Below are 23,387 nucleotides of genomic sequence, written 5' to 3' on the forward strand. Positions count from 1 at the left end.
TTCTTTCCTTTTTCTTCTTTGGCAAAGACCATTCTTTCCATACATTTAGCATTTAAAATGAAGTAAGTCCTTCAGAAATACAAGCTAGTTGATAATTTAATGCTGGATGTATTGGCCATGAGTCCTTGCCAAGTTCTAGGCAGAACATTGTCTGTAGTCCTGTAAATTGTTCCAGTTAAGAGGAATAATGTGATGCACATCTGTAGATTGACAAAGAAAGTACAGAAGACAGTGTCTCGATGAGTCAGTGCTCACATCAAAAGTCCTGTCTCTGGCTTCTCCATATTTGCCTAGGTTGCATTAAAGAGTGTCTTTATCCTCCATCTATGCTCTCTGACACAAAATTATGCAAACAGACATGTGGATTTGTTCAAATTCTTGAGTAAAGATTTAGTTTTGGCTGGTTGATGCATCTGTGTTTTGCGTTGAACTTTCACTGTCTCCTCCTTTCTATGTTGCTGTTCTTTTCAATTAATGAAGACAATGAGCAGACAGTAGTTGCCAATTCTGACAGAATTTAGTCTGATGTTTTTAATGTCTTAGACATCAGGCCTGATTATGGATGTGGGATTTGGCCATATTTAGAGCCTGTGGGAGCAAGCCTAGAATAACCATAAACCTTTAAGAATCTGGGGCATTCTAAGACTTTTTATGCCTTCAGAACTGGCTGTCTTCTACAGCAGCACATCTCAGTCAAGTTAGCGTTCTCCAAGTTGCTTCATGCCTCACCTTCAGTTCTGTGCTTCCTTAGTGAAGGTGGAGTTTGAAATATATGTAAACTGCTTAGAGCAGAAGGGTGGACTGGAGGAACTTCTGACGTCTCTTCCAGCCTGAATTTTCCTGCTATTGTAATCATCACTGGAAAAAGTAGTCCCTGAGTAAGTGGTTCCTGCCCCATGCTACCACCTGTGCTGAGCCAGCACAAGTATTTTTCCAGGCCTGTAATGACCTTAATCTGAAGAAACCGAAAAATAAATGTTTGCTTGTTTGTTTCCTTATTTTGTCAGGTTACTTTTCAACCAAGTCAAGTTCAATCCTTGAATCTAATTTACTGAAAGACTCCAGAATTTCTTGATTCAGTGTGTGTAGGTGGGAATGAACAGGGAGGGAAGATGAAGGGTAGGGACACTCTTCTAGCAGCAATATTGGCTTAAATATGATTCACAATATGGTGTTCCTGAGATATTCCAGGTGGGTCTGTTGTCACTAGAAGGCATATGGCCAGCTTGGGACTTGCATGTCCCTGAGCTCCAGTTTATAATGCTTCCTTTGCTACTATATGCAGAGAAATATATGGCCATTTCTGATTTCAAAGCTAAATGAAACATCAAGTAGGAAAAAACATGTTCCAACCTTTGGAGGACTCTTCTAACTCTTTTGAAATGTATTATTTTGCCATTTAAGTTTCCTGTACAACTAGAGGAAGGCATAATTGGTTTTATATAGATAATTTTATCTTATGTGGAGTTTTAAACTATAGAAATTTGCAGAAAGACACTGTATACAAGGTTTTGTTGCACAACTGTTTAAGTTTGGATTTAATATTCTGTGCTATTCTTTTGATTATCTGTTATATTAAAATGGGTCTGGCTAAAACAGTATCACCTTATCTTAGCTGGTTATGCATCTCACTGTGATATCATCAATCAAGAAGTTTTTGCTCCCTGCCATGCCTACATCAGTCCAGGATTATACTACCAGCTATGTCGCTTTGACGCATGCAAATGTGGAAGCAGCTGTTTGTGTAATGCTCTGGCACACTATGCTTATGTCTGTGGCAAGCACGGGATTGTAGTTGACTTCAGATCTCATATTTCTTACTGTGGTGAGTATCATTTGTAGGATGGAGTATCTTTTAGAAATGTGTGTAATTCTACAAATATCATTTGCTCCACAAAACGAAGGGATACACCTTTTTTGCTGGAAACTAGAATTGTGCCATGGGATAAGAACATATTCAGGGGAGAATGCTAATAGACTTTACATTAGGCATCTGAGTTGGGGACCCTAGCTGTCTCACACGGAGTGCCTGTCCCTTTCCATTGACTGCAGAGAGATTTTATATTTCTGACTCTGAACCACTAAGTCATATGGAAGCCCCTGTTAGGCTAAAGTAGTCAGGGAGTGGCAGGAGCAGGGCTCTTTCCTAAGGGAAGTCAAGCTGGGATGGCAGGGGCTCCCTGGGCAGGGCAGGGTGGGTAATAATTTGCCAAGTAGAATATAGCAATGATTTAACATAAGGCATTTCTAAACCATAGAATAATGCCTCAACCTTAACTGGATCATTCTTCCTCTCTTGGAAGACACAGTTACTAGATAGATACACCCACCACCCCCACTGACCTCCCTGCACCCCCACACACCCACCATATATAAAGAATAGACACCTACTGCTTACAAAACAGACAATTGCAGCCAAGGCATTTTCTAACAAAAAACCACCTAAATCTAAATATTTATCACTTCAGAAATCAGTAAAATAGCATTTCCCCCATCCATTTTAACTCACCCCAGTGCAGCAAGAGACCATTTTGGTTTGTTGTTTTGCACTCCCATGATATACTGCTTTGTTTTCTATTTTTCACATTTTAAGAGTGTGTTGTTCTCCCTTCTCTCTCCTCCAGCTGTGATGTGTCACAGTGGTATGCTTTATCATCAGTGCTCTTCTTTCTGTAAACATTCCTGTGCTTCACTTTCTATGGCAAATATCTGTGGTGATGACTGTGTAGAAGGATGTAATTGTCCTGATGGGAAATATTTTGAAGAGTCGGTCAACTTTTGTGTACCAATGTAAGTCACAAGAAAATAGAATATGTGCATAGGCACATTTTCCTCTTTCCAGCAAGATTTAAGTATTTTTTCTGCTGTTTCACTCAAGATGTAGACTGCCTAAACAGGCTAGCAAGCTATATGTGAAGATTTTGTATTCTTTTGTATTGATCAATAGGGGGGCCTCATCTGCAACTGTGTGTACAGAAATCTACTGCACTTCAGAGAATATATACTGCTTTACAGAAGGGTGACAAAACTTTTTTAGTTCATGGGAAAACATTTTCACATGGAAACCTTGTTTTTTTCACTTAAGAAAAAATGAGAAGGAATGTGCTTAGTAGCAATCAAGTCACGGACAGTATGCAGAGGGTGACTAGGAGTGTCGTTCTTTCGTCTCACAATGCAAAACCCTTCAGTTAAGTGGAAGGAAATGATCAATGAAAGGAAATAGGTTTTGTATATTGTGAACCAAAATTTTACTGCTTACCACCATGGGAAGTTACTGAATTCAAGACTGGAATTAATATTTTTATAAATTCAAGATTATACAGAGCTTTTGCTGTTCATTGTGACATATATTTTGGAAAGATGAGTAAAGTTCATACTGTAGAGATAAAGATAAATTCAAACAATTAAAGAGCATAAGGTAACATGGTATTCACATATTTTTGCATGGTTTCTTGGGAATTCTGTTGCTACTTCTGTCCCATCTGGCTCTTATTACAGACAGAGCTAAAAGACTTTGCTGTGAGAATTCCTCTGTCCCATGATTTTGACAGTACTTTGAATGGGAACTACATGTTGCCTTACTATTCCCATAACTGGGAAGAAAAGCTCCATTCTATGAGACTAATGTACAGAAACAGCAAAAAAATTACACGGAGACTGAGGAAAATCCTGGCTTTGTTGAAGACAGTGGGAGTTTTCCTATTGACTTCAATAAGGCCAGAATGTCATCCTTTATTTTTTGCCTTTAGAAGCATATTGTAAATATAAATAAAAAGATGAACTTAATGAATTATAAGGCCCTCTTACCATAATAGCTTAATAAATGGATTTCCCTTAAATACCGTTTCATTTTGCTTTTGTATCTATATGCATAAATCTTCTTTTAACAGATCTGACTGTCATTGTCATTACAAGGGCAAAGCCCTCCAGCCTGGAGAAATCCTCCCTACGCCAACAGGGTCCTGGTAGGTTTGAGCGCCAAAAGTTTTATCTTTCATTTATCACAGTTTGGATGCTACTCAAGAGCCCTGATTTTTTTTTTTTTTCACATAGAATGAAGGTCTGTTTTATCAAGATACAATTTTTGTTACACATTTAGTAAAAGGGAGCCTAATATAAATTGGATTATGTACTTGCTTATTTTAACAACAGGATATCTGAAAAATTCTGGAAGCCAGGGACTAAAGAGTATCTCAAAACATGCACATGGAGGTTGCAGTCCTATTCTTAGATCTAGGGGCATTACGATAGCAATGTGATGCTAGTTTTTGAGGAACAATCAATGGGATTCTATTTTGGAAAGTCTGTCAAACAAAGGCTTGCAGGGAGCTATATTTGTGCCATTTTTTATTATGAATTCATGATGGAATCCTGACTTCACTGAAACAAGTGGGGAAACCTCCCAGGTTTCCTGGTCAAACTTGTTCATTTTACAAGAAATACTCTAAACCTGTTGATTTAAAATCATGTCTGCAACTTGAGCATCAAAGTTGGCTTTTGCTGAGGTCTTACATATTGTAGTTGTTATAACTGAAGCTTGCTAATCATGTAGTTGAAGACGTGAGAAAAGCGGCTTCATTTTCTGCCATTGCTATTTCTCTCTGGTGCTCTGTTTATTTTTCACCATTTTCTTTAAAGAAAGAGGTTAAATTTTTAAGGAAGAGGTTAAGTTGTATTATCTTTTTTTAACATGATGGCTATGAAATATTTGCCTCTTGAATAAAAATGGGTTTGCTTTTCTTTTCAAGTCAATGTTTGAATGGAACATTGAAATGTATTGAAGCCACTACAGAAAATACAGGTAATTTACAGTCTTGTCTCATATTACAGTTGCACAGAGAAGGTTTTTGACATTGAATAGTCATTTGGTTTTCTCCTCATACATTATTTTCATTATGAGATACTTAACGTCATGACGTATTTAAAATAGAAGGGTAGGAGCACAAGTTGCCTTGTTTGTTTTTTTTTTCTTCTTCTGTAGCACAAATTGTACTACTAAGTCACTTGAGAAATTAAAAAAACCTAAATGACTCGAGGTGTAGGTCAATATGTTCTCATGTGAATACCTAAAATTAGGCTCACTATCCATGTTTAGGAAACCTTAGGAATCCTTGATGTCTAGAAAGTAAATTTTTAATGAATTTCTAATGGATTTAGAAGGGATATCATTACACTGAAAATTATGCCACTTCTAAAGATTCTGTCTACCTAAGGCATAATGATGTCATCTTAGGAATGGGCTGTGCATCATCAAGGGTGGATGGATCCAAGTGCTTAATGTTAAGTTGATGTTTTCTCTTTTTTTTTTTTTTAACATCAAAACATTAATTTTATATCGCTGTAATACAAATGAAGCTATAGACTTTTAGTCAGATTATATTCTTATATGTGCTACAATATATGCTAACTATTAAAATAGTTTGTGAATGAGAACAAATAGAAAACCTTCAGTGTAAAAGAGCAGTTGATCTCATTTAACCTGCATTTTGCATTTGAAGCTCACATATGCCCTGAAGGAAAAATCTACTATGACTGTAGATCTCCTGTGCCTGGATTACCAGCAGCGGGTGTGAATTGCGGGATCTCCTGTGCAAACCTTGCCATGAACTTCTCCTGTGTCCCCTCACCACCCTGTGCAAGTGGCTGCATTTGCCCTCCTGGGTAAGCTTTGGCAGAACAACCTGGAGCACAAGCAATATACATTTTTTTCACAGTTTAACTCTGGATTTTTTTTTCTTTTTAAATTCCATCACCATTAGAGGTATCACACCTCTAATTTTGAAACTATTGTTCTATAAATTTTTGCAGATATACAGTCACAGCTAAAAAGCCAACTATTTAATCTGTGAGAGTCCTTTTCTCCTTTCTGCTGGTGTGAGGCACCATGCTTTAACATTTCCTCAGTTGGAGCCCCCCTGGTTTCTCCATCCTGAGACCATGATTCCAGTGTTCCATAAGATATCCAGCTTACTCCCAGTCTGATTGACTGGTATTTGGGACTCTCTGGACAGGAGATGACTCCCCCCACTTGCACAGTACAGCTTGTTTGAGTGTAGAAACAAACATGACAAAAAATTGTAATGTAAACGATCTGCTTTCCTGCTTACTGCCTAAGTAATTGTCTCACCTAGACTTCTACTCAGGCTTACAGTATTGATGGGGCAGGGAGGGGAGTGTGTGCAGACTGGATCCTGCCCATCTTCCCCTTCATTCACTCTGCTCTTCTGAACTCAGTCAAAGTTTTTGTTCTCTCAGCTAATGTATTTGGATTTGGTGCCCAGAAACAATCTGCTGAGCTTTGCAGGGATCACATCAAAGTACAAAAGCTAAAAGCATTTGCTGTGAAGTTTGTCAGGATCAGCCACCACTCCATCCATCTGTTTTCATTCCCTCCCCTGATACCTGCTGTGCACTCTTTCACATTCGAAGAGTCAAACACACTGTGCAAATTGCTGCAATTTGACCTCAGGTGAAGTGCTCCCTGTTTTCTCTCAACATTTGATTTTATTTCACTGTATGTGTAGCCAATGGTACCCTGACAATAAATCAGTTGTGCAGAGATCAGAGTGTAATGAGATTGCCAGAATTCCCCTTCCAGCAACTTCTGATGTTCATAGATGTCTAAGCAGTGGTGACAGATTTCAATACTTGTTCTTGGTTGCTATTCTGTAGTCTTCTACAACCTCTGCCTCAACTGAGGAGTTAGCTTTCAAGACCATTCATGTTATAGAAATAAATAGTTCTTTTTAACACAAAAATGCAGGAATCTGTACAAGATATCATATAAACACCAGGCAATTTTTACTGAAACACCACCATGATGTTTGCATGAACTTAAACTACCAGCATTGTCATGAAAGTTCATGTCAAAATTTGAAATAATTAAAATATGAGTTAAAAAACATAGCTAAGGCCCTGCTCTTACACTCAAGTAGCATTATACCATTTCAAATTTAACAAGTTGATTGTTTTATGAATTATGAACTATGAAAGGGGAAAAGACAAGCCAAACCTAAAGTTTCTGTTAAATAATGAAGTAAAACTGTGATGATACACAGGAATTATTTTAAGTAAGAGAATAAACACCCATTTTGCTATTAGAAGGAAAGTGAAGTGTGTAACATTTAGTGCAGTTAGTGGCATCAGCAGCGTTAAATTGTATTTCTGGAGCCATTATACTTTTCAGGCTCATGGCTCTAAGAAGTGAGAATGGCTTTGTGTTAGCAAGAGTTACCTTAAAAATTGGGTTCAGAAATTCTCTTTTTTATGCAAGAGAATGTTAGGCATACTCCTCATGATGTTAAATCTATATGGACAAATAAGGAAAGCCTTTGCTGTTAGGGCATTTTAAAAATCTCTTAAGATGCTATCTCTTTTTGTCTTTTTCCATCTCATTTCTACCACTACCAATGACTTAACCTTATAGGGGGAAACTCTGAATTCTCCTGCAGACTGGTACTATACTCTAGCATCCTTGGTATTTATGGTGCTCACAAATAAAGCAGCTTGTGATTGGTATTGAAGCCCTTTCCTTTGGAAATGCTTGACAGGATGGACTTCAGTGTGCAAAAAATGATCCTCTTAAAGTAAAAATGTTTTACAATTTCAATTGTTGAAATTCTTGCACAATAACTTGTGGTTCTTTTAGTCAATAGTTAAAGAGGTGACAAAGAATAACAAACACTGAAAGTCTCCAGTATGCTATAAAAATTGAATAGATCAAAATTTCATGAAGAAATGAGCTGAGAATGACAGTAAATTTGCCACCCAAAGATACAGAGAGTCACCTTAACACTGAGCTGGAGATACAAGAGGATAAGTTGAATTACAGACTTACAGAAGAGTAGAGAAGGGGTCTCATCAGTCTGTCTAACTTATTCCCCTTCTCTTAGGCAGCATCAGCAATACCTATGCTATTCTTGGCAGATATTTAACTTCCATTGACAGACTCTAAATTACCTTCGCAAGCCATCCATTCTAGTGCTTCCCTATCTTTAATAATTTTTCTGAACACTTGACTCTTTTACTTAAAACCAATTAATTTTAATGAACCAGTAATTATGGGGAGAAGAAAATTCTAATCTGTATATACCTTTTAACTACAAGGGGAGCAATCTCAAGATCTTACTTTGAAAACGCTTCTCTCTATACCCTCAACCATGTGTTGCAATGGCAGCTGCAGGAATTGCTCTCCTAAAAAGCAGCATTGGGAGTATCAGCAACGTATATTTTTTTAAAGTTAAAGTTGCTAAGCAGATGGAAATAAGGACATAGTAAAAAGTGGTTAATCACATCTATGGGTCACTTATTCATGATCTAATCAGATTTGCAGCTTTTTGCATTAAATGCAGCTGCTTTGTCTTAACCCTGTTGGTTGTTTCACTTCCCTGGTGTAGGCAGGTAATCTCCACCACTGCTCTTCGTGAACTGTGTTTCTTTTGTCCTGCTAACTCTGCAACAGCTGCCATAGCCCAGCTCACTATCCTGTGCTCAGGATGGTTGTCATTCTGCACAGAGGTGCAGGCATATCAGTCCAGCTGCTTCCCTGGGACAAGAGGACGAGGGAGCAGCCGAGAGGGAAGGGCAGTCTGGCCTAGCTGCAGCCTCAGCAGCGTGCATGACATAAATGCTTAGCAGTTTGCAGGGAGGAATACCTACTTGTGTTCTCTCACAGGAGCTGCTGCCCCACACCCACTTCCCTCCTTTGAGGTAGGAGAGCTGCACCTGTGAGCTTTGTGAGGTCTCCAGCTGTGCACAGTGGAGATCATTTGATTAGCGTAGTTTTTGCTGCTGAAACAGTTGTCCTTGGCTGGATGGAAGACCATCCTGCCTTTGGCAGGGTTCAGGCAATACACTACACATGCAATTACTTTGATTTGCTCGTGTATTTGCATTTTTATCTTAATAATTCCTTTATTTTGAAGGATGGCTGAGCACAGAGGGAAGTGTTATATTCCTGACAGCTGTCCATGTACCTGGAAAGACAGGGAATTTCTATCAGGAGAAGTGATAGCTACACCATGTTACACCTGGTGAGTGACATGCATTTTGCATACTTCCAAATCACCTGGGTCTAGCCACAAAGTGAAACTGATACAGAAAACTTGCTGAGTACATTGAAAATCAAAATTGTATATGCTTGTTTATGGACAATGACAGGACATATCTTTTATTAGGTTCATTTAATAGACTTGGAAGAGTAGGCAGACTTTTGGGTGAGTGCTTCTTCAGGTCTGAAAAGGAAGCAGAAGATATCCAAGTTAAAAAGCAGTCAAGAACAAATGCTTAATTCCACAAATATAAATTAATTTCTGAAAGAAAAGACATTCAGCATTTTGGAAAATAGAATATCATGAAAGACAACTAAGGAGACAAAAAGATAAATTAAATGTATGACAGTGGTAAATAGTCTGCTCTTTTGGGAACTGGACTGTTTGCAGTGTGAGTTACCACTTAGCATGAGCAACTGTATAGGAAGAAGATAGGCAATAATAATAATAAAAAAAGAAATAAAAAGGCATTAGAAATGGAAAATGAACTAGCGCCCAGCATTTTATTTAAGGAGCTTTACTGGAATCATATTGACACAAAAAAGTTTGTCATCCATTATAACTTGCTAGCTAAAATATCTATCTTTAGTTAAGTGTATATTTAATAATTAAAAAACCCCAGCTTGGCATGGAAGTTTTTAATCAGTTAAAAACATCACTGGCAAATCAGCTGAGCTTATATACTTACACAAGCAAAACTAGAGGCTGTCAATACTGCCTTCATAAAAATTCACGTAAGTCACTGAATGTAGCTGACAGGAAAAGTAATCCTGCAAAGTATGAGCATTTATTTCTTAAACTCATTCCGTACTTGTCTGATATCAAGAAATCTTACAGATAGCAACCAGGAGTCTTTTGCATTGAATATGCACAGTTTACATCTCAGAAAATGTATCAACATTGCTTGAGAAAAAATATAATATTGATGTTTTATGAATAAGTGTTTTGTGGCATGATGTCTTAAGTATACTGGAAGCAGTGATGGAAATGTTCGCATAAGTCATAAAAATTTTAAGATTTTGCATCAATTTCTTATGAATTTTTATTGTACATATGTGCTGATGGCAAAATGCTCAACACTTTTCCTCCATGGCATCACAAATAATTTCAGAAACAACTCACATAATAGCTCTGTGTTTCAAGGTCTGAGGCTATTCTTCTTTTCATTAATTTCTGTATGACTAGAAATAAAGAACTCAAGAAATCTTTTTCTTGAAAATAAAAAGAAAATGACCCTGCTATGACAAGATACTGATTGTTAATCTTCCTTGCAGTGTTTGTCGGAGAGGTGTATTCAATTGCACAAGTTACCCCTGTCCCGCTGTATGCACTATTTATGGAGATCGACATTATTACACCTTTGACGGACTGGAGTATGATTATGCCAGTGACTGCCAAGCTTACCTGCTGAAGGTAGGACAATTGTTCATACTTTTACATGTGTCCAAGTGACAGTTTTCAAGAGAGGGCAAGTATTTTTATCAGGAAATTATCTATAGAAACAAACATTAAGAAGAGAGGTGCAAAACAGACGTGTTTGAAAAGAAGAATCTGGAAATGACATATCGTGCTCAGCCATTTGAAAATGGTACATGGGTGTGTCCTTACTGATCTATGTGATCTAGTAAAAATAGAAATCAGTTTTCTGTTCTACCTTAATCATGCTTTCATCACAATGAGTGAAGAATAACAGAGAAACTGTTCTGGAACTAGGTCTAATCTATAGTTCCATTTAATAATTTTCTATAAACTCTGCTTGGCAGAGGGTTAATGATGATGTCTGAGGCTACTTGGAATCCTTCTTGAATGTGATCTGCATCAGATCCAGAGTGTATGTGTATAATAATATCAAATACAATGATTTCATAATTCAACAATGAAATCCTTCATTGAGATTGTCTGGCAGCTAAATGCCTCATAGCACACATTTACAGTACGTTGTTCGCCTTTTTTGTTTAAAAATACCATTACTGACATTTAGAAATATATTCTATTGCTAACAACACTATTGTTTATTATCATTGTTGCTATTATTAAGCCTAAGAGTCTGTCTTCTGAGTTACAGTAAAGTGTTTATAAGAATATTCATTTTCTGTCAATCCTGACTAACGTTAAGAAAAAGCCCAGTTTCTCAACAAGTACTACTGCAATAAGTTTATTTCATGTACACTTTAGTAGAGTATTCACAGCTGTGAAATAAAATAGATTGGGTCCAGATTTTTTTCTTTGTTAAAAAAAAAATAAAAAAGAGAGTGGTTTGGTAAAGATACTAAGAATATCTCATAGCAAACTCTTGGCATGTATCACATTGTCTCCTAAAAGAGCTCTTACTTTTAGAGGTATATGAACCTTTGTACAAACCTTCCTCCTTTAAGATCCAAAAAAATAGGTGTTATTTTACCTGTAAAATCATCTTTTTGTATTATGAGGTGGAAAGGTGCATTGTCACTTCTTAATTCTTATGCCATTCAGCCGGAGAGGTGCTGCTTTTTCAAACTTTAGTGTGATACTGAAATGTTTTGCCTTGACAATCAAATGTCATCTGCCACTCTACTGCATAGGAAAGTACCTATCTGGAAACAAACCATGGGGAGCATTTGCAGTCCAAGAATAAAGTTGGCAGCCACATAATTAAGGCAAGTGGCACATTGCCAACAGACCATTCTTCAGGTGAACATGATGACACAAATGATGGAAATGCTGCCTACGTAGATTTTCTTTTCATACTTTTCAGACTTTTTTTCAGCTTCTCAAAATGTTTTTTTCCCCTGAACTTTGGTAATGTGAGAAAGCATGGCCTACTTTTTCTTTCCTCTTTAGTATATGGAAAACTTTCATGATTTATATTGAAGGACTGTTTATTACACATTAGGCACGGCATAATTATGTCTGGAACAGATGATGTATCTGTGGGCTCGTTTTTGACTGTGAAAAGTTTGGAGAAGTTTTCGGGGAGAAAATAAAAGAAACAAAGAATAGGACCATATGGCAGATGCCCAAGAGCTCTGAGGGAACTCAAACACAGAACTGATGAACTATGTGATGTGCAATCCTGGAACCAGAGGAATGGAAGATGGCAGTATAACCAAATATTATAAAAGGACACCGTGGCTGAATTTGTCAGTAACAGACCAATAGGTCTGATTTACATATGAAGGAAATTAATAGAAATTATAATAAAGAGAAATTACAATTGGGGAAGACTTGAGTTCTATTTTTTGTTAAAGAAATTAATGCATTATGAATCTTCTGAGTTATTCTGTGACAACAGTAAACGTATGGATGAGGATGATCAGGTCAATATGTGTGTATTTTAGCTTAAAGAGCTTTTGAAGACAGATTTCAACAAATGTTTTTTAGAGATGAGTATGTCATAGGATGAGAGTTAAGATTCTTTGAGACATGAATTTAAAGTTAGAAGTGAAAAGACAGGAATAAATGGCCTTTTTCTGAGAATGGAGAAATCCTGGTGACACCCTACAGGGGTCCATAACAAGACCTGCATTCAGTGTCTTCAGAAACAATTTTGAAAAGGTCTTGTGAGGAATGAGATGAGGGATGCTGATGGTAAAGAATCAGTCTGAACAGTTGAAACAAAGAAGGACCACCAAAAAGTTCAGAAGATTTTATGGCAGAAAACACTGCATGGTAAAATGGAGGATGAAATTAAACAATGAAATATGCAAATCAGTGAACTGAGAAAATAACTGTAACTATTCTGCCATGAAGATAGGCACTAAATTAGCTACTACTATGCAAGAATGGAATTTTATTTGAGAAAAATACATTAAACAGGTGTAATTAGCATCTTTCTAGTGGCAGCCTGAGCAATAATCCAGTTTGATCCGTTCTCATATGCTTTTATTTGCATGTACACAGTTACGGCACAGTTGCACCACATACTGATGTGGTTAAACTATATTACATGTGCAGACATGATAGCATGATGAAGCTGCTCTTTTTTGAAATATATTTTGTTGTTCCTAGAAGTGGAGGTTTCCATGACTGTCTCTTCATAATCATCCTCCCCTACATTGTGACCACGTGCAGTGACTTTTTTTATAGTTGTGTCAGAGTAATATAATGAGTCTCCCTTGAGCTGCTCTTTGTTCAGGAGGTATGCAAGAGAGCCCTGCGTCTTATAGGCTGTTACCAAATAAGTGATATGAAAGGTGGGAAAGTACATGTAGTTGCAGGAGTTTAAATGCGTTGCCTAATACCTTGGCAGGCACAGCTGTCCAGGACAGTCTTGCCATCTAAACTGTGCTACCTGTTCTACAAACCAGTATTTTTTATATTTTTTTAACTTGAATCATACAATCATAGAATGGTTTGGTTTGGAAAGGACCTTTAAAGATAATTTAGTGCAACCCCCCATGTCATAGGGGAATATGTGCTGTGTGCCTCCTGTTTCCCACATGTAAGGTATTACAGAACACCATAGACTTGACAGTTGCTAATACACAATCTAATAGTAAAATAGTAGCTCACAGTGCTGTTATGAGGCTGATTTTTATAAATAACATGTAAAAGGCTTACCAAACATCTGAAATAGAAATAACTGGAGTGGCTGTAATATTGCATATACAACACTGTAATAACTTTATCCGTTCCCTTTTACTAATCTTTTTCCTGTGAGAAGCGGACCTCTTTGACTCAGCTATCTTATATACTCTAAACAAAGGTGGTGTAGCAGTGCAATAAGGGAAATTATAACTTCAATAAATTTGTTGTCATACTAGTTCTTTCCAGACTTAGAACTGAATCCGTGAATTAGAAGCTGAATCCTGTGTCCCCAGTGGCATGACAATACACTGTTCCCATCCATGTCATCAACCCTCACTGTTTGATTTGGCTGTTAGCCTCCCTAAAAGTGATCCGTTTGAACAGCTCTTTAATTTGTCACTGTATTGCCATGTACCAAACAAAGAAGTCATCCTTACCTTTTACTATGTTTTTAATAAGGAGTTCTTGTGCTCTTATGGGAGAAAATTTAAGTATCATTTTTCAGCCAATTATGAAACTTCAAACTTTGTTTTCAACATCAGTATCATCTGTCAGGCCCTTTTGTTTAAGGTGACAGTAGGTGTATGAAAGAGCCCTTTATAACTAGCTCAACAGATATATCCATCGGTCAGAAAATGACCGAAAAGATTTAATGCAGCAATTGAGAACATTAGTGCACTAGTGTTTCACGAAATATTAACTTCATCTTTTTCCAGGAATTAGAAGTTACATTACACACTGAGAAGTAAAGTCCCTGTATGGATAAATGTCATTCACAGAGAAGACATCTGTATTCGCTTCTAACATTTTAAAACCTCAGTAATTTTTAAAGAACAAAAGAAAAATCTTAGCAGACCAACTCATGTTTTATCAGTGTATATTATGTATACACTTCAATATAGCTAATCATCTTGGCTGAATTTAAGCAAACCAATTCCTTAATTAAAAAGATTTAAATATCCTGCTTTCTTCAGTTTTCTTCTCTGTCTTCTGTCTTTGATGAGGCTACATTCTTTCCCTTACAAAATGGTGTTATTTTTCTAGAAACTTCTTGCCTGTTATTTGTACTTGTGGCGTATTTCTCCCACTTGCCTGTTTCATACACTTCTGATTTTATAGTGAAATTGCTGTCTTACTATCACATGTGCTGGCCTTTTTCTAACTTTGTAGTGGTTTTCAGTCCTGCAGTTCAGTGCATTTATTAAGGCTTGTAGGGTCAGTGCCCTTGGAGCCCCTCAAACTTGTTTCCTTCTGCGAAGCAGAATCATATTTTCTCTGATTTGAGGGCAAGAGTTTACAGCCATAGTCTACCCACCAGAATACCCTCATATCACTCTGTTGTAATGCTTATCTGCCTTTAAAAAAAAATCCAAAAAGCCAACAAAACCACTCACTTAAGTTTTTCCATTAACTTTAGTAGGTTGTCAATAAGGTCCTAAAGCCAAGAAAGGAAAGGACTGTTTTATTCTTGTCTCCTGAAGGATGGAGGTCAGCAGAATTAAGCCTTCATCCTCAAGTATTCAGATTTTATGCATCAGACCTAACTTTAAAGTATGCAATAAAAATATTTTCACTTCTTTTCATCAGATATTGGGGATATGGACATTTTAACGTCACCTTTTAAATCTTTCTGATGCAACCATGAAAGCTTTTTTAAAGCCAAAGTTATCACTAGATCTAGTGTGTTGGAGGATTAAAAAAGCAACAATCAGGTATTTGATCAAATAATTGACCTGTTATGCCAATTAGAAGTGCAGATGTAATTATTTTGGGTTAGGATACACCACATGAGAGCTCATTTGTTAAGGCAGAGGTTCATTTAATGAAACATGCATGATCTGGTGAACTAGTGCTGCAGTTTCCCAAGTTATCCTATTGATGAGCAGTCCCCAGGGTTAGATACCTGGTTTGCCCAAAGGAGTACAGCAAGGGAGCTCTTTTCTTGCATGGTTTTTCTTTTACAACTTGAGGCAAGTTCAAAGCTCTCAGTTTATGATGCTTTTATTAGAGTGCTTAATACAAAAGTTGGTTGAGGCACTGATAATATTTTACCTGTCTTGCTGATATATTTATCTTGATTAGTAAATTTGTTAGATGATGACTGGGCATAAGCTGGAACAAGCACACACAAAGTAACAGTTCTTCAATTACTCATTTTACACATCTGAGGAGGCAGAAGTAGCCTTTATTTCCCCTTACTGACTATCTGTAATTTTTTGTATGGCTTTTTTCAACATCATTTGTGCCAGATAGCCAGTCTGTAGATCCACGAAGATGGCAAACCTATAGAATGAAATAGTATTTTGCATGGTCTCTCTTGTAGCCCGTTTGTAAAATCAATACATTCAGCTTGCTGTTAGTTACCCTATAGAGGACCAAAGCTGCAGATCCATGGTTAACCAACATTGTCAAGCTGATTGTTCAGAGTTAAGACAAATATTTTCCTTTAATAGACTCTGAATATTTTAATGTGAAAGTAAATAATATTGAATTTGAAATTAGAAATGTTTCAAATTAGAAACCTGACTCTAAAAGTAATTTTCATCTATTCAAGGAATAAAAATGTAACATGGGGTTCCAATCAGAATGCTTTTAATTTTTAAATTAACATATCTAATTCTCAAAGCCACATTCCAGCAAATAGTTTCATGAGTAAGCGATGTGGCAAAATATGTTCATGTAAAACACTTGTCAAATAATTTATTAGCAACTGTAACTCTGTAGAAATAATGATGTGTTTCTTGACAATTTGCATGCAAATTTGTGTCCAAAAAAAGGGAGATTATATTTCAGTGAAAATATTTACTGTGAATAATTTGCCCTGCTCTAGTTGTGAAGAATACCAACAGTTTACTTTTCATCAGTCCCATGATTTCAGAGGAAACCTTTTTGGATGTCCTCTTTTTTCTGGGTCTCTAGAATTCCTGTAAGAGTCAGTAGCACACTCCCTGTGGGAGACATTCCTTTCCATCCTTGTCTTCAGCTGGGATGCACAATGCTCAGATAATGTTGGCTTGTACCTGTTTTTCCATTTGTTCTACCCCTTCTGCGAGCAAAAGATTTGATTACAGTTGGCAATGGATTTATGCTCTGGCTCCATTTTCTCCAGATCCATGATTTCAGACTCAATTACCTCTACATCTCTTTCCGTCTCCACTACCTGATTCTTCAGACCATTAAATTATGCAGTGAATGAATCACTTTTGTTCTCCAACAAAGGAAAGTTTTCTTTCAATTTGTGCATGATTAGCATGGAGGGCTTCCAGGAGGGGCTTGGGGGAAAGTTTCTTGCCATGAGAATGGCAATTTGGAGGTGGTGTGTGCATGGTATGACTCAGAAGTTGGATCCTCTTTCTGAGGACCTTGCCATTTAGCGACCGCACAGCTTGAAGAAAGTGACCTTTTCACCTTGAATTTCAGCTTCTGGGTTAATGTTCAGCATCCAACAGCCCTTTGCCTGTCCTGACTCTAAGATGTTACAATCTGATGGCTGCCTGAAAAGGCAGTTCTCTGTAAGAATGACTGTCTGAGCTGGGGGACAGCTCAGCTGTCTCTGGTGGGGACAGTTTTGTGGATTGCAGATGCCCATCTTCTACCAATACAGCAGTAAAAGATAAGCAAAAACCAGCATCATGCTGCTGTTTCAGGAAGCTGTACAGCATGTTGGCAGCAGTGAAATGAAAGTTTTTTGCTGTGTTTGAAGTGGGAGGATGCTCAGGCTGTTCACCTGTAGATGCTGCTTAGCAGTTTATGGCCTCTGACTCTGGGTGTTGTCAGCTACTAGGTCTGTGAATTAAATTTACTCTGGTTCAGGTCAGGATATGAGTATTTTTGTTTCTGAATGCATAGAAACTAAACTTCAGCAGTGTAAATGAACACATTTAACATTCATTATATTAAAAAAAAAGAAAAGCTTTGTGTAAGTTCCAGCTTTCTAGCTCCTGCTGTCATTTACTGGAGCTCAGAAAAGGCAAATTAATCACCACTGTGTCTTGCCCTTTTTTTGTATGTTATTTTGTGCTTTATCACTAAAACCAATTATAAAATATTGACATTTATAATTTACTTATTAATAAAGCAATAATAATAGGTCTCATATAAAAACCTGTTTAGCTATTTAAAACTAACACTACCAACCATGCTGCTGACTTGTGATTCAGAATAGCTCATGTTGCAGAATGTGCCACTTGGAAACAAATATTTGAATGTTCCCAAACCCTTAATCTTCAGAATATCTCATTTTTAATTAGAAAGGGATTGTGGTAATGTGACTGTGCAAAAGCCAAATCTGATACACAAGCAGGAAAAGCTAAGTAAATGAAACAAAAGAAAATCTGCTTTAAATGATCTTTCCTCAAACTTTTTAATAAAGTACTTTTAAAATACAAAAAAGAAAACCGAAATATTTCCAGTGATCTCTATCTGATTAATAAACTTTTTCAAAATTACGAAACATTAACAGGGTTTTGAATTATATCAAGTAAAATATTTTGTCATGTACTTTTCATTATTAGCAGTAGATTTTAAAAAAATATTTGGATTTGAAAAATACTGTTGACAAAATCTCAGAACACCAAACAACTCTATATTGCCATAAAATCTACTACAAAAACTGTATGTATAATAAAGAAAATATGATATAATGATTTATTTTTCCTATTGCTTGTATACCTACCTACAGGTATTTGTAAGGCATTTTTCTCAAGAGCTGTTGAGAGTTTATTTTGTCTGTGGTATATGCTCTTGGGAAGTCATTTTTAAAGAAAAAGGAAAGAATTATCGTGGATGCATTAGCAGACATCTGGAAGTTGTTTGAGGGTGAGTCAGTAGCTGGAATAATCTCACTCTCTTTGAATTTGCATCAGTGAATCTACTTAATCATGTTTCTCTCCTCCATGTCAACTGTGCTACAATGCTAGAAATGTATCATATCTTACAGGTGTATTGCAAAATATTGCATATTTTAAGAGAAAATAGTGACATCATCTGCAGCTCTGTAGAAGATGCTGAGGAAAAGAGAATTTATGTGCCTGAGCAATTTAGCTTTTAGTTTCCTAGTTCCTAAATATGTTTAGGTTTGGGTTGTTGTTGTTTTGGTTTTTTTTAATACTTGTATAGAAATACATAACATCAGTGGAAAGATAAGTACTACTACTTACTTACTATTACTTTCACGTTGATTTCTTTCCAAATTGAGACAGTGTGTATCAGTGCCATCTGCTGTCTCCAAGCAACATTGCTCCCACGTTCAAATAGCTATGGGGAAAAGCGATTGATGACACAAATTTGTACAGGATGCAAAAGCAGGGATTAAATAAAGTTACACAGAATGCATATATATAATTTTGAAATGGTGCAGAAGAAATTGTCACACCAGAAAAACAAAAGAAGTCTTCCAATAGGAAATGCTTCTTAGTGTAAATTGTGAATGGGTTTTGAAAAATTAATGTATTTTCATTGATTACCTGGACATCAACCTCCCCATAAAGTGGCACAAGAAACAAACAGAGCAAAATCATGTCAGGTGCCAAGGAATTTGTCTGCTCTTCAAAAACACTTAAATGTTTATGCCTAAATGCTCACTAAATCTGGACTAAGATGCTTTACTTCTCCTAGGGCCAAGCTCACTAGAAGTAATAGTTTCAAATCTTAAGTTCGTTCAGAAGAAACTCAGAGCCCAATAAACAACCACCAAACTAATTCTGAACAGAGCTAATGTATCTTTATGAAAACATGTAGGAAGAAGAAGGCAAATTCTACTTTTCAAACTACTGTATATTATTTTTCACTATTTTTAGAGCTTTTTGCATTTGTTTGTGCATGTGGCTATATATGAACCTCTAAAGAGTCATTAAACCAACAGGAAAATAGGGACAATCCATCTCTGTTCAGTTCCCAGTATGTCCCTAGATGATTTTACAGCCACCCTAGTTTGCAAGCTAGTATATTGTAGAAAAAAACAGGGAAATCAGGGTATTAAGAATGTGTCTTTACACTGAACAGTTAGAGATTATAATGAAACTCTCAAAGAAGATAAATGAAGCTACTTTTAAATTGTCTTCTCCCAGGCTGCATTTTGACAGTGTAAGCACACTGCACAGTGTTACTGGTTGATGGTGACAGAAAATTTCTAATGGGATACTGAAATAATAAGTTTCTAACAAAAATAAACCCTAGCATTCCCAAGAACTACTGAAAAAAAAAAAAGAAGGAAAAAAAAAAGGAAAGCAGCGTTTTGCTTTTTCGGCTAGGAAGAAATATGGAAAAAAAGTGCAGTGAAGTCTAGAAAAAGAATGTCCTGAGAAGCAGGACTGACAATGAGCTTTTTGACTGACTGCCCAGAGCTGTGACTCTGTCTTCTCTGTTGCTTGGCAACTCCATGTTATCACAAAGAAACTGATATTAAGTTGGAACGGACTGGATATGGTAATTTACGTGGGAAGATACTCTTGCAGTGGGAAAACCATTTTATTTCTAGTTTCTGTCAGCATGAGTAGGTTTCACATGATGAACTGTAGTACATCCCCTGTGGGGTGCATTTTACCTAAAAAGGTAAAGAGTGACTCTGCCTTGGAAAGAGACTGTGTAGAAGAAAAAAAAAGAAAACCATGAAGAAACTCCACCTTGTTATCCATTAGACCTGCTCCTAGGGTCTACTCAGTCATTTCTTCCACCGGTAGTGACAAAAACTTGTTCTTATACCTGTGTGGATCCAGTGCAGATTAGAGAGATGGAACTTGATCACTATCATTTATACTATCACAGAGCTGTTGAGATTTGCCCAAGACCTTGCTGTCTTATACAAACATTAAAAGATGATCCTCACTTTATCTAAATATTCCCTGCTCTTTGGCACTGGCAATAGTTAAGTGCTAGGTTTTAATTGCACTTCTTCCCTGCACACGTAGTAGTCAGAAGACCATGGGAGGAACTGTCATTCAGCTTTGAATTTGGCTGGTACTGTATGGCTGGGAAAGGACTCGGTTTCTATTGAGGTGTATGGAGAGAATGGCAAGGATACGTATGTAAAGCAAATCTTACCATGAAAACTTTGAGCCACAAGAGAGATGTAATCCGTAACAGTGTTCTTATATTTGAGTTTAGGTCTAAGATTTACTTAGAAAGAGGGAAAGCACAGAAGACTCAGGATTTAATGCAGAGCCCTTTTTCTTAAATGTCTGGTTTACTCATAGCACTATTGAAGCACCACCACTGTCTCTCTGCATTTCCATCCTGCATAATTTCCAATAATTTAACACCAACATGCAGTCCTACAAGTAAGGAAGTACTTCACATGTCTTCAGGACTCCCTGTTCTGGCTTTGGTCAGCAAAACATTCTCTGTCTCCAAGCTTCTCTCTACTGCAGAGTTAACTTGAAATATAACTCAACTTTTGCCCTTGGCTCAAATCCCAACCATACACAAAAGCTTCTGACTTGAGTATGTTGATGCTGTTCAGCTGAGGGGATTGGCCTGGACTGTCAGAAGGCACAGGCAGCAGCTTCAATTAGCATAGCTAATACACTGCTGCTTCAAGAACTTGTCTTCATTGCAAAAAAAAGGTGTATTTTTACTGTGGGATAATTGGCCTGAATTAACTATCCTTATTTAAAATAAAGCCCTTCATTTCTTTTCTTAGAGTGAAGATATTGCTTCCCTTCTTAACTCAGAGTGTGTCCTTTTGCTGAGGCTAAGCTAACAGAGGAGGACCTAACTCTGCAATGAAAATAGTCCACAATGTCCTAGGCATCAAATAGATCCATAGAGTGCAAGCAAAGTCCTTTTCTGAACAGACTCATGGCAGGGAGGTAGCTTCCTTGCTGACTTTTCATTTGGCCAGCAGAGAATGTATCAGCTTGCTTCCTATCTACCAAACTAATGAGTTTGTCTCAATTCTAATTTACCACATCACCTCCAATAAATCTAAAAATGCTTTGGGCTGTTATCTGACTTGGAGGGAAATAATTGCTGGACTGACTCCAGCAGCAAGCCTGGCTTAATTAAAACACAGTGCATTTCCCAAAAAGGTAGTGACCAATTTTATTCTGGGTGCAACCTAAACCAACTTTACAGCAGAATGGAACTGATGAACTTTGCTTTACCCTGAAGCTTTCAGTATTTTTAAACTGAGTTCCCCTGCTAAATAATGAATAGCTGATTTCTTACGCTTTCTTACCACTAGCAGCTAGTGGCTGACTTCAGCCACCTTAACTGTTGTTTTCCAAGCTAATTGCCAACACATAGCACCTGTTCCTTAAGCCCTGGCATTAGGATAACAAAGCTTGCAGGCAGTCTATACATTATGTTCATTGCATTTGTTCATGCTTCCTGCAGAGTGTATTCTTTGCCTGTAGCAGCATCCTCTGGCCTGTGGTCCATGCTAGACTAAGGGCAGCAAAGCTGTAGCACCTCCTCTGTGTGGCAACAAAAATACCTCTACTCTTCACATCTGTTTTTTTTTAATTCTTGAATTCTGATGAGCACAGAACAAATAAGGCTATAAATGTGAGACAGGCAAAGACTAGTCAGATGTACCCAACGCCTTTCAGGGTTACACTAACCAAGGAAGGGAGCAAAGCTCTGGAGAGAGGTGCTGTGAGCACAAACCAAGGCAAAGGATTCCTCCCATTGTGGCCAAGTGAAGCCTTGCTGGGAGCCAAGAGGAGGTCCCAGGACTGGGGAACTGCTGAAAGCCACCATTCCCATCTTGCCCACTGTGCCCATTAACACCTGCAATTAGTTTCAGCTAATCGTAGCCTCAGAGAGTGTTTAAAGGAGGCTGAAACTAATAAGGCAAGTTTAAACATCTTTTTTGTTTCCAGCACTACTCAAGTGTTTCATATAAGACTGGATGACTCAGCAGGTGGGATTTATAACTTGCCATCTCCAAGATTTTTGTTCCTATGTGTTTCAGGTTTGTAATGACCATAGGACTGAATTTGATCAGAAATTAAACTGGATTCAGAAGCACTATTATTGGCTTATATTAATGCAATGAAGTGAAATCTCTCGTCTTCTCTATAGTTATGGCTTCTTCTTGATTTGCAAGGATTGATACAGAAATTAAAATAAGAAACCATAAGAGTAACTCAACTTCATTTTGGTTTGTGGTAGTGTTATCAGTTCTGAAAGTACAGCTGGTCTCCTTTGTTCTACTACTAATCCTAGCGCAGGGAATTACAAGGTGCATGTGCATTTCTCTCAAGAGTACAGATGAACCACAGAAGCTGTAGGTGAATAAACAGACATCTTGAATCAAGGTGCAAAAGTGATTTTATGTGCCTAGAATGTAAAATTAATTTACAGGCTGGCAGTAAATCTGAATTTTGCATACTAAACCACTAGCTAATCAAAAGACAACAGATTAGACAAATTTTCTAAATGTTAAAGAAAAAAAAAACCACAAAAATGTTAGTAGAAACCTTTGCCCTCTCTAATAACATTGAGTATGACTCATGGTTTAGTGAATTTTGATGGGTGGTGGTACTCTTCTACTGACAGATGGTAGGTTTCTTGGTTTTAAAAATATGAAAACAGCTTGATCTCATGTACCTTGGTTTAAAAATAAAGCCCTTTTTATAGCATGTCTCAATTTTGACTACTGTGCAGGAATATTGGTTTCCACATATGACCACATTTTAAAAGTCTAAATTAGACTCTTATTTTAGGGGAAGGCTGATCCTCTGAGTTCGTAAACTCCTCAGAAAAAGGACTCACAGCTGAACGCAATGGCTTTTTGTGTTTAACTCCAAAGTTTGAGTTGGTTGTGGGTTCAGCTTTGAATTTAAAAATGCATTTCCTTGTTTGGTAGCTTTCTTAAATCTAGTTTCA

At 37.1% G+C, this 23,387-nt stretch overlaps 1 protein-coding gene across 1 annotated transcript in view; it reads left to right on the top strand.

Moving 5' to 3' along the window:
• OTOGL (otogelin-like) overlaps window positions 1-23,387 on the top strand; it is a 95,279-nt gene that overhangs the window by 26,850 nt on the left and 45,042 nt on the right. Inside the window, exons 19-25 of the mRNA XM_010189063.1 lie at window positions 1,616-1,825; window positions 2,625-2,790; window positions 3,891-3,965; window positions 4,749-4,801; window positions 5,499-5,661; window positions 8,925-9,032; window positions 10,325-10,463. Coding sequence (XP_010187365.1) covers window positions 1,616-1,825; window positions 2,625-2,790; window positions 3,891-3,965; window positions 4,749-4,801; window positions 5,499-5,661; window positions 8,925-9,032; window positions 10,325-10,463 — 914 coding nt within the window. The remainder of the gene's footprint in view (window positions 1-1,615; window positions 1,826-2,624; window positions 2,791-3,890; window positions 3,966-4,748; window positions 4,802-5,498; window positions 5,662-8,924; window positions 9,033-10,324; window positions 10,464-23,387) is intronic.

This window comes from Mesitornis unicolor, unplaced genomic scaffold (assembly GCF_000695765.1).
Source record: "Mesitornis unicolor isolate BGI_N332 unplaced genomic scaffold, ASM69576v1 scaffold2267, whole genome shotgun sequence".
In the NCBI taxonomy this organism is placed as follows: Eukaryota; Metazoa; Chordata; class Aves; order Mesitornithiformes; family Mesitornithidae; genus Mesitornis; species Mesitornis unicolor.